Source organism: Crinia signifera, chromosome 7 (assembly GCF_055691185.1).
Source record: "Crinia signifera chromosome 7, ASM5569118v1, whole genome shotgun sequence".
NCBI classification, from domain to species: domain Eukaryota; kingdom Metazoa; phylum Chordata; class Amphibia; order Anura; family Myobatrachidae; genus Crinia; species Crinia signifera.
In genome coordinates this window covers 98,429,067-98,441,381 of record NC_139223.1, presented here as the reverse complement: position 1 = coordinate 98,441,381, position 12,315 = coordinate 98,429,067, and the positions used below count along the sequence as shown (strand labels likewise).

General features: G+C 41.6%; 1 protein-coding gene across 7 annotated transcripts in view; it reads left to right on the top strand.

Annotated features, from left to right (window-relative positions):
- Window positions 1-12,315, top strand: part of WIPI2 (WD repeat domain, phosphoinositide interacting 2) — a 474,144-nt gene that overhangs the window by 244,977 nt on the left and 216,852 nt on the right. For all 7 annotated transcript variants that reach the window (XM_083153525.1, XM_083153522.1, XM_083153524.1 and 4 more), the window contains exon 7: window positions 8,561-8,631. In XM_083153525.1, coding sequence (XP_083009651.1) covers window positions 8,561-8,631 — 71 coding nt within the window. The remainder of the gene's footprint in view (window positions 1-8,560; window positions 8,632-12,315) is intronic.

Here is a 12,315-nt window from a genome sequence, read left to right as displayed (position 1 = left end):
AAGGGATTTTGAATAAGGAAGGCTATCACTTAAATTAAACACAATGTTAGGGACGCAAATAAAAATAAACAAATGTAAATGCCTACTGGCTAATGGAAGAAGCTTAGCAGGTAAAATCAGGGAACTAGAAACTGTGGTCACTAAGGACAATTTTGACATTATTGGTATTACAGAAACATGGTGTAGCGAGTCGCACAGCTGGGCATTAAGCATGGAGGGATATACACTCTACAGAAAAGGTAGGGAAAATAGAAAGGGCGTGGGTGTGCCTATGTATAAAAAATAACTTAACATTGTGTGAGAAAGAAATGAGCACAGGTACAGAGGAAGATTACATGGAGGCCGTGTGGGCAGGGTCAGGTATTAAGGTACTTGTGTATTAAGGTACTAAGTACTAAGGCATTATGGTGCCCCCCATATTAAGTCGTACGATTTTTAATCGCATGCCATACACCCGATGACCAGCGATGCGATTTAAGCCCCCTATACGATTTTAAATTGTATAAACACCCTAATGGGTGCTTTTAAGCACCCTAATGGGTGCTTACAATGTTAAATGCACCCCCACTCCACCCCCCAGTATGAACGTGAACCCGAAGCGTGGCGAGCGCAGTGAGCCCGCAAGGGGCAGCGGTACGCGTCCTCCGACCTTTTCATACCCCCACTATCCACGTCGGCGTGGAGTTGATTTTATATAGTGTGGCGAGCCACCGAGCCCAAAGCGTGGCGAGCGGACGCGTATTACTTTACATGTATTCCTCGACCCCTCGCGGGGCTCGCTGCACTCGCCACGCTTCAGGCTCGGTGGCGCTCGCCACACTATATAAAATCAACTCCATGCCGACGTGGATAGTGGAGGTATGAAAAGGTTGGAGGACGCATACCGCCGCCCCTCGCGGGCTCGCTGCGCTTGTCACGCTTCGGGTTCACGTTCATAGTGGGGGTCCATTTAACATTGTAAGCCCCCATTAGGGTGCTTATACAATTTATAATCGCATTGCATCACATTGTATGGCATTGTATGCCATATACAATTTTAACATTGTATGATATCGGGGGACATCGTGGAACATCGCATCGCATGCCTTATGGTCTGCGATGCGATGGGCGCCGTGATACTACACAAGTACCGGTATTACTTATGGGGGATTTTAATTTACCTGATATTGATTGGAAAAACGAAACATGTAAAACAGCAAGAAGCAGTGGGTTCCTAAGCTTACTTAAAGACCAGTTTATCGCATGAACAGTAGAAGCTCCAACTCATAAGGCATTATTAGATTTGGTATTAACAAATAACATAGATCTAGTTTCAAAACACAAAAGTAATTGAACATTTAAGGAACAGTGACCACAATATGGTTTCACTGGAAATCAACTTCAGTAAATTACATCATAAAGGATCGGCAAAAATACAAAACTTCAGAAAATTATTCAGAGAAGCCCTAAAAATAATTGTGTGGTAAACGATTTTTGAGGGGAAAAATGCTGAGGAAATGTGGGATACTCTAAAAAAAAATGTATTTGAATCATTGACTATTAAATACATTCCTAAAGTAAATAAGGGTAAATTCAATTAAAAAAAGCCACCATGGTTGGAAAAAAAGTTAGGTCAGCAATCAACAATAAAACAAGAGCATTTAAATTCTATAAAAATAACTTAATTGAGTAGGTGTTCACCAATTACAAAGAATCAAAAAAAATTTGCAAAGGGGCAATCAAAGTAGCTATTAGGGATTATGAAGAGCGCATAGCCACTGAAAGCAAAACTAATCCCAAGAAGTTTTTCAAATACATAAATAGTAAACATATAATTAAGGACAACATAGGCCCACTAACTGATATCACTGGAAAAAGTTTTATGGAGTATAAGGGAAAAGCAGAACTGTTAAAGGAGTTCTTCTCATCAGTGTTTACTAAGGGAGAGCAGACTGTGGGACGCACACATACCACAAATGGGATGAACAAGCCGGACCTCAAAATTGATTTCTCTACCGAGGAAATAATATTGAGGCTTAGCAAAATCAAAACAAATAAATTACCTGGGCCAGATGGGATTCACCATAGGGTACTAATGGAATTAAGGGAGGAATTCGCTTCCCCTCAACATTATATCTTTGATTATTCACTGTCATCAGGAAAGGTACCAAAAGACGGGAGAATAGCAGAGGTAGTGCCATTATTCCAAAAAGGTAAAAAGGAGGATCCCGCTAATTACAGACTTGTTAGTTTAACATCAATAGTGTGTAAACTATTTGAAGGATTTTTAAGAGATAGTATCCAGCAATATTTAGACCTTCATAGTTTACTCAGTAATAACCAGCATGGGTTCATGAAAAATAATTCATGCCAAACTAATCTACTTGGTTTCTATGAAGAGGTTAGCAAAAACCTTGATAATTGAAACGCTGTAGATGTGATTTTCCTCGATTTTGCTAAAGCCTTCGACACCGTACCACACAAGAGGTTGATAAATAAAATAGAGGACCTGGGATTAGGGGCAAATATCTGTAGATGGGTAGGAAACTGGCTGTGTAATAGAGAATGAAGATTGGTCGTGAACAGTGCCATTTCAAATATGATACCAGTACTAAGTGGAGTCCCACAGGGATCGGTTCCAGGGCCCATTTTATTTAACATTTTTATTAACGATATTAGGATGGGGTTACTCAGCAATGTATCCATCTTTGCAGACGATACAAAACTGAGCAGAGTTATTAAATCATCAGATGTCACCACACTTCAAAATTATCTTGACAATCTAGACCGGTGGGCATAAAAGTGGAAGATGAGGTTCAATGTGGACAAATGCAAGGTAATGCACCTTGGGAGACATAAGCAGTGTGCTAGTTATAACCTAAGCGGGGATGAATTGGGTAATTCAGTACTCGAAAAGGATCTAGGTGTCCAAATAGACAACAAACTATGGTGTAGTGCTCAATGTAATATCGCAACAAAAAAGCCAACAAAACTCTAGCATGTATTAACAGGGGCATGGAAAGGGATTCAAAGTAATGACAACTCTGTACAAATCATTAGTTCCCAAACTGTGTGCCTAGGCTCCCCGGGGTGCCTCAGGACACTTGCAGGGGTGCCTTGGGTTGGTGGACCAGGATCAATTCATATTATTTATGGTCAATGTACCAGGCAAAACCAGTGCTGGTGGCTGCCAATCATAACATATGTGGACAAACAGAATCAAATCCTGTCCCTCACTAGATAAATGTGACATATAAACACAATGCACTTAATATAATATTTTTTTTCTGAATTTCTCGATAAGAAGTATTGGGCCTAGGGGTGCCTTGAAAATATTTTGATGCTCAAGGGAGCCGTGATTCAAAAAAGTTTGGGAACCACTGGGTTAGACCGCAGCTCGAATACGGAGTACAATTCTGGGCCCCACACTATAAAAAGGTCATTATAGAATTAGAAAAAATCCAAAGAAGAGCAACAAAGTCTATTAGGGGGATGGGCAATTTAAGCTACAAGGAAATATTAAGCAATCTGGGACTATTTACACTAGAGAAGAGATGTTTAAGGGGGGACATGCTCAATATGCATTAATACATTAGGGGCCAATATAAGGAACTGTCAAACACCCTTTTTCTGCTAGGAATTGAGGACGAGAGGGCACACGTTTAGATTAGAAGAAAAAAAGATTTTGTTCATCTAGAAGAAAAAAATTATTTACAGTCAAAACAGTTAAACTTTGGAACTTTCTTCCTGAAGAAGTGCTGTCAGCAGACACTATAAATACGTTTAAAATAAGGTTGGATAAATATTTATTGGTTAAAAACATCCACGGGTACGAATAAGTAACATAATCTGTCTTTAAAATATTGGTACATACTATACAACAAGGGATAAACTATTATAAACATAGGTTGAACTAGATGGATGCAAGTCTTTATTCAGCCTCGGCAGGTGTAGGACTAGGTATAGTCAAGGGTCTATGAGGAGCAGGGTAGTAGCAGCAGCAACCCAGGCACAAGGAAATATACACCACACAATATACATCACATAATATACACCAGGCAATAGTAGGACAATACAAAACATAAATAGAAAGTCAGAATGAGTAAACCTGTTTGCAGGCCGTAGACTGTGCAGCACAATACCGGATCTCTGCTGGGACAACGGAGGACTGCACACAAGGCGCGAGTTAATCCAGGCAATGAGAAACTATCACCCGTGCTGCTGGTGTAGTTTTTGACAGAAGGAGCGACCAATGAGCTCCCAATATTATGATGATTAAGTGGCATGCAGCTGCCCTTCTGCACGCCCCCCTGAGCCTGCTCACACTGTAATTAACTGTCTAGCAATGGGAACACCAACTGCCTCTGGCATCCCGATTGCTAGGCAACCTGGTGGCTTCACGATGCTCAGCAAGCCCTGATGCTGCAGTGCTGTGCGAAAGGCACTTCCCCCTGCTTCCGGACTAGAGCCGACGGAAACCCCGCCAAAAGAGAAGGTGCAGCATCCAGGTCGCCTAGCAATGGCCAGGAGCTGCAATCTAGGAGAGCTGTGCGGCAGCTCATATCATTGCTAGAGTCCATTATCCTTAATCCTTTGAGTGTCAACATCTCTATGAGCAATGTGCAAAATATCTGCTAAAAATGCTGCATCGCTCACATTTGTTATATACAGATGGATCCGGGCTCTTTTTTGCATCGGATGGCGATGGCGACGCCATCCCCCGCCACCCGCCATCTGTTCTTGCGAAAGGGGACGCGCGCGCATCCCCTTCCGACGGCTTCCTCCGGGTGACCGCCGGCTTGTCGGCGGTCACCCGGGGTCCCCACCACCTCCTCGGAGACGGATAGGTTTCCGTCACCCCGGCGCATGGACACTGAGACGCGCATGCGCATGAGACGCACGCGCGTCTCAGTCAGATGGCGAGCCGGGCTGCTGGCGGATCGCCAGCGGTGACGTTCTGGCGATTCGCCAGCAAAGAGGAGCCCGGCCCCTTCTGTAAAGTCCAATAAACATTTTGTGTAAAAAGAAAAAAATTCTATAAGATAAACATTACAGGTCATTATTAAAAATATTTGCTTAGCAATTTTCACACCAATTTTGACAAATGCACTTGGAACTCAAATGGTTAATAAGGATGTTAGTCAAAACTATATGCAATAAACCTATGTAATGTATTGTGCAAGTATTCAAATCGTGTGATTCTTATGGAAGTTCAACTATACAGATGGAGCTCCTCTCAATATTGCCGCCAGCTCGCCTTGGTGGTGGTTCTGGCGTTCTGATTTTCTTCTTGCGCTGCCGTCCGCCAAGGGGCGTGTTCTCACGCCATGCAATACAATCCGCCACCACTGGGTGGCTAATGCTCCATCAAGCTAGCGTCGGAGTGATATACTGTAATTTGACAATGGAATCCTGCCATTCGCCGTACGGAGCACGCTTACAGTATGAGACGCTCGTGCGTAATGGGACGCTCGTGTGGAATGAGATGCTCGTGAACATCGCTGCGAGCAAATGGGCCATGTAGTGTAATGATCCTAAACAAATATTTACGTTCACGTAGCCAATGCTGAATATTTTGAACTGTTGGTACTGTGCAACTTAAGTCAACCGCCTCCTCCCCTTCCCCCAGGGGTGGAGGTGGTCGACTTGACCTGAATACAGTACATTACTTTACAATATCTCCAGCAGCGCTAATCCACGAAGGGACCGTCTGTAGCAACTCCTGTCTGAATTTACGGGTCCATTCTAGTCAATTGGGAAAAATGTGTCTACTTTGCACCCGGATATCTCCGGTCTCTGTATCCTAGAGACTTGAGACTGGTATCATATGAAAGAGGAAAAACTCTATGGATGGGCTAGGAACAATGTTTTTTATTGTTGTTATAATTATTTTTTTAATTGAAACATTTACAAACCTTATATTTAATAGCACTAGACAAACATAAATAAACTGTTTTCATATAAGCCTTTTGGTGTTAGTCCATGCACAAGAACCATAGAGCATGCTGTGTAATGCACAATGTTTGTAAAAAGCCTCCCACCAGCAAGTTTGACTGAATCGGCCTCTTTCATTGCAATCTCTGTAAAGGGAGGTTTGGTCAGGGCTGAATACAATACTTTCAACACTAATAAGATGCTGTAGCGACTGTCTGAATTAACGAGTCCATTCTAGTCAATTGGGAAAAATGTGTCTAATTTGCTCCCTGATATCTCTGGTTCTCTGTATCCTAGAAACTGGTATCATATGGAAGAGGAGACTCTTGACTAAGTAGTAGTTTATATGACATTAGGAAGGGAATCGGCAAACATCCGTACTTTATGCCCCATCCAATTGTCCACCTAATGCAGCTCATTGCTACTGTAAAACTTGCAGAGTGGCACCCTTATCCACTACTTCACAACACTTGACAAGAGTGGCTAGACTTTCCACTCAGATGCATCCTAGTGGATTTTGACCAAAACATTGAGACGCTTTACCGTTCGTGCCCATGCAGATGCATTTAAAGGTTAATAGGGATGCAGGAGTTTTTGTGTGCTAAATATACAGTAACTGACCTACTGTAAATTTGTTGGAAAAAATAAGTTCCCTTTAATAATCAAACTCAGGCATACTGTACTTTAATGTACAACATGCAAAGCAGCACGCTTATCCACCAGCCTACACACCTGATAAGAGCTGTCTATCTACAGTACTGTAGCTTACTGGACAGTACAGTAGTAGCAAAGTAGTTCCTGCGCTACAGAGCTTTTTAATACTGTAGTCACTTCATGCACACGCTGCAGCACACATTTCACGTATGCGCAATGAGGATTTCAAAAAGTGACATCTGGTGGATGATCACTGGCATTGCACTCATCCGACGACGCCACTGCAAATCTCCAAGCTTTTAAAATGTATTGCGATGCCGCGTGCCGTGGCCTGCCATGGTGGACTGGCGATACAATCGCCATATGTAGGTTGAATGAGAGGCGCTTCATCTGTATATGATGCTGAGTGTGTTCAACCACCCAAGGCGTGCATATTTCAGAGAGTGATTACACACTCAAAATGGTCCTTGTTGTTTCAAATTGTTCTACACAAGATGAAGAAGGGTGAAACTAATAAATAATAGGAGGCTAATTTAGTCCTGTTAATTTTCTTTGAGCAGATCATCATTGTACCAGTCATCTTTGGTGAGGAGTCAGAATCAGGTTCTTTAAGTTATGTAGTAATTTTGACATGTTAAAAAAAATATTCTGTCAATGATAAGCTTCTGTCAAGGATATTTTGTTGTTTGTAGGGCAGGGATGTGCTGTGGTAGTGTGCTGCTAGCATTGAGGCAGCATTGGGCTTTTTTGCTGTGAGTATTGTCTCTCTGAATGATGCTAGTGTTACATTTGTGGAGTTGTTCAGCTGTGGCTCCGTGTTGAGGTTTTGGTGACAATTGGAAGTAGTTCAGGTGTGCAATCATTGGTAAATAATGCACGTTATGTGATCTATTGTGTCTGTGGGCTTTCTGTCATTATAGATAGATAGCCAGATCACAGCCTCCTGATGACCGATTGTTTTCACCATTGTATAAAAAATTTACCCATACAATGGTCAAAATTGTGTCACAAACTTTTCAGTGGTTTCGGAGTTTATCTCAAACAAAAAGACTTTCTCATTTATAATATGTATAGAGATATGAATTATATTTAGGGTTAAGGTGCATAAATATTTGCTACCAGATGGCATTTTCAGATAAAATTGGCTATGATCAAGGCTGCATTCTGGGTAAAGTGGTCCTACTCATTTCATTTATAGCACTGTAATAGAATATTTTTGTTATGGAAAAGAACTACTGTATGGGCAGATTGCAGCCTGCAGAATCCGAATCTTTATTCTGAAGAAGTCAGCCAGTTTAGTGATTAAGAGATGGAGGGTAGAGCAGAAAATAAGGTGGGCATGTAAAATATATCTAAAAGGAGCAAGGTGAGATTTGGGAAGGCCATTATTCAATAAAAAAATGGAGTAATGGAGAAAATGGGATGGAGCTTGTGTACAAGATGAAAAAGGCCTGATGCTGTGTTAGCGTATATAGCTAAAATTATTGAGGAAATTGATACAGTATTTGGAGTTGAAAGAGTTATTTTGACGTAAAAGGGATAAAGAAGGAAGACCCAGTGGGGTCGAGATACCATGATTTAAGTTTTAAACATAGTGTTTGAAAGAGCATTGTGATATCCAGGATTATATGTCAAAAGACATCTGGAAAAACTACAGAGGAGGGAGAGAGGTCAAGGGAGGGAGCAATATATTTGCCTTTCATTAATGTGATATTGGAGGCCAAAATAGCTGATGACAACAGGTTGCCTGAAAAACATGAACTGTTGGTAGATCTTGAGGACAAGTTTGGCCACCGCTGCAGTAGGTTTTTTCATCATGTTTTTGAAGAATATATGTGTGTACAGCTGCATTAATCATTGGGCTATATGCAAATCATATCAAATAAGTTGCCACACATTTTCTGCTGCTTTAACATTTTTATTGAAAACATTGTATTAAATTCTAATGTGTGCTTGTGCTATGGTGTACTAAGTGTTTGTTTTTGCTTCTTAGGGTACAGTGATACGTGTTTTTTCCATTCCAGAAGGACAGAAACTTTTCGAGCTCCGAAGAGGAATGAAAAGGTCAGTAAAAAATTTTACTTTTGAGGAAAAAAAAAACAATTTAATTGTAGATTGTTTTATACTTACAGTATATGAGCATTATTTCTTCAATGGTGCATTTTATTTTATATGTGTGTATATATGTCTGTGTGTGTATCCGATTGTGCTCATAAGTTTTTTACATACCCTTATAATTTGACATACGCTTCAGTGAACAAGCTTCTTGCGAAACACGTGTCCTTGTGACGCACAGGACACACCTCCCCCCCCCCTCACAGTCGAACACGCATGGAGCCACATCAGCTGGAACCGCTATAAGACAGCAAGTGGGAATCCAACATCGGAGGTGAAAGGTAACGGGCTTAGCCCGCACCAGTCTGCTTCATCCAACGGCTCTGTCCACTCACCCTTTGCTTCCCCTCTACCCGTCACATCGCCGGGACCCAGGGACGCTGATCTCCTGGTGGGCTTTAGCCCTCACCAGCCTGCTTCATCCAGTGGCTCCATCCGCTCACCATTTGCGTCCAACCTCTCTCCGCCACATTGCCGAGACCCAGGAATGCTGATCTTCTGGTGTTAACAGGCGGGACCAGCCCAGGGTGCTGTGAACACTTGGGTTCTTTCCCCCAATCTGCAAACTGTGCCAGTGTATAGGCAAGGCTATTTTTCAGCAGGCTCCAGCAGGAACTGAGGCCCTTATACTAGTTCACTCTTTCTGACAAAATATTTCTTAGATGGACAAAACCATGTGCACTGCAGGTGAGGCAGGTGTAAAACCCCACCCAAATCTAATTATCTCTACACAAGTAACACCTGCCTCACCGGTGTGTGCCAGGTGATCAGTCTATTCCAATACTGACACCAAGGACATTATCCCAATTTCTGGGCCGTGGGTACATATATATTTTTTATACCTGCATTTGTTTACACTGTGATATAATCTTATTTCCATCCCGAAAAGACACCAAGATATGGAACTCCTCAGTGATACCTCCGGAAATTTTCGTGATCCCCTTTACTGTAAGTGGGGGGAGAAAGGTATTCTCCAAACGTGTAGGAAAAAGAAAAGACAACACGATTCTTTCATTAATATAGGTCTGTGTCTAGCATTTCACGGGTACTGGATCCCAGACAGACTCACCTAGTCAAGCTAGGAGAAGTTCCCGTAACAGTTTATTTTCAAGCTGTCAGCACATATAACAGAGATAATAAAACTCACCAGGGGGCAGTGCCCTATTTTCATCCAAAGGTTTCTTTTATTGTGTCATCCAACAAGTCAGGAACATATGGATCATCCAGAAAAACTTTTATTCCATTAAAAGCAGGACATCCACCCTCCCACTGTACCGGACTTTCCTTTCCCACCCGGAATGAGAAAGTTAGGGTCCAGGTTAAGCATAGATTATAACAAGCAAGTGGATAGGGGTTCAGTCCAAGGTAAAAAACGTCCTTAAACACCAACGCGTTTCGAACTGTTAAAAGTTCTTCCTCAGGGTGTGAAGTATAAAATCTAAGTGCATTCGATGGGGTATTTATCCCTGACAACTCCCGGGAGTTATCTAAAACCCGGCATCTAACCTAAAAGAATCCTACTATACATCCTATACAATCCGTGTTAAATTGCATTCTAAAAATCACATGTAATTACACAGTGCATAAGGTTTATATACATATACATTGTGTCAAAAAACGAATCTTTAAAAACATCATAAAAGTATCATTTACTAGCCGAGATGTGTTCCATCTCATATATTTGGTAATTACCCCCGCCAAACGCTGTGTCCGGAAAGCTTGTGTTTACTTCCGGCTGCGGCTTCCTGTACATTGGAACGCATCTTGCGTTCCAGTCACGTCATAGCTGGTTCATCATACATTACCTCCGCTGAGCGCCGTGTCAGGGAGGGCTTGAATTCACTTCCGGCTCTGGCTTCCTGTAACTTGGAACGCATCTCGCGTTCCATATGCGTCATGGCCATTTACGGTTAGACGTACTTCCGGGCTGTGAGCCGCAAGCCGGCTGTCATGTTCAGGTTTATTTGACCCGAACAGAGAGTCTTTTATGACGTGGGGGTAATCCATAAACTTAGTGTTTTGTTGCTTTATTTTTCCACTGAATGGTCTCATAGTAGTCCCAGCATACAACATACGGACATAAATGAAAAAGAATATGTTAGAAATTTCGGTACTTATGTAATATCTGGGCTCCCGTTTTACTTATGAGACCGCGTCCCCTTGCGGGGCTCGCTGCGCTCGCCACGCTTCGGGCACGGTGGCTCGCTGCGCTCGCCACACTATATAAAATCAACTCCATGCGTAGTTGGATAGTAGGGGTATGAAAAAATGGGGTGCATTTAACATGGGAGCCCAGATAATACATAAGTACCGAAATTTCTTCTATCACACAAATTATCAATTTCACAATTTGGGCTTATACAAGCAGATAGTGACATCTAGTGGGGTCTTTCAAGAAAAGCAGGAATAGATCACCATTACTACAGAAAAAAAAATATAATAATAGTATTTTTTATTTTTTTATAGGAAGCATTTAAGCTGAAAATCTACATTTAAGCCCCTAGGAGATAACGTTTTTAGTTCATAGATCAGCTCTTTTGTGAGCGCAAGTATCTACTGTCATTCTTGTATAAAGTTGTGTTTCTCCATACCAGACTTTAGTAACTTGCTGCACACAGGATTGTAAATATGTTTTCTCATAGAGAGCAGAGAAAAAATCAAATGCATGACGTTTTTGATCAGGAAATTTGTGACATTGAGGATGAACCCTACCTAGAGGATGCAAACTTAGATAACATTATGTCCAAATTATGTCCAAATTAGAAAAGGCTTTGATAAAAGAAGGGAAACTCTGGTGGGAGATGGTAAGCTTAGAAAAATATCTCCTAGAAAAAATTATACCCAGAGGCTTACGGATGGATAAAATGCCATCCTTCCAGTCAGAGTCCAAAGAGTTCAAGAGGGATTGGATCAAAATTTTGGACACTTGCTCCTTTGCTTTAATAAACTTGATTATTAAACAAAGAACAAGTGATCTCAAATCTCTAGGTGAAGAGATAACCTCTTTGAAAAATATGGCAGAACCTTTCTCTACAACAAAGGAGTATGAGGAGGCAGAGGAGGACATCACGAGGAAAGTAAAAAGGGTCGAAACAGACCTCATGATGAAAAAAAGAAAGAAATATCTAAGAGACAAAGATGATTATAGAGAGGCTATACAGCATAACATAACTAGGAAAGAAAGGAATTATCTAAAAAATGGAAACCAGGATGAGAGGCCCAATAATACCCCATATAAGAGATATAGGGGACCCCCAAAAAAAAAGTTTAGAACTAGGGACTGGGAGAATAGAGGCCCCCATGGGGAGGAAAGAAGGGAGTAATCAAACTGGAGAAGGATCCCCAAAAGACTCCATCAAAGGACACAGGTTAATACTAGATGGAGAAGATCACCATCAAGAGAAAGATATTATAACCATAGAGAGGACGACCAGGATTCATGGAGAAGACGCGAAAGGAATAGGGCCACACCCCGAAGAGAACAGAGGGAAGAATATAAGTATTTGTTAGGCAGAGGAGAGAATCACAGAATGAGGAATTAACCCACGATGTGATATCGCCCCTAAAAAAGAAAAAGAAGAAAAAATACAGAGGAAAAAATCCCCAAAGAAATAGAAAAAGTAAAAGCAGAAA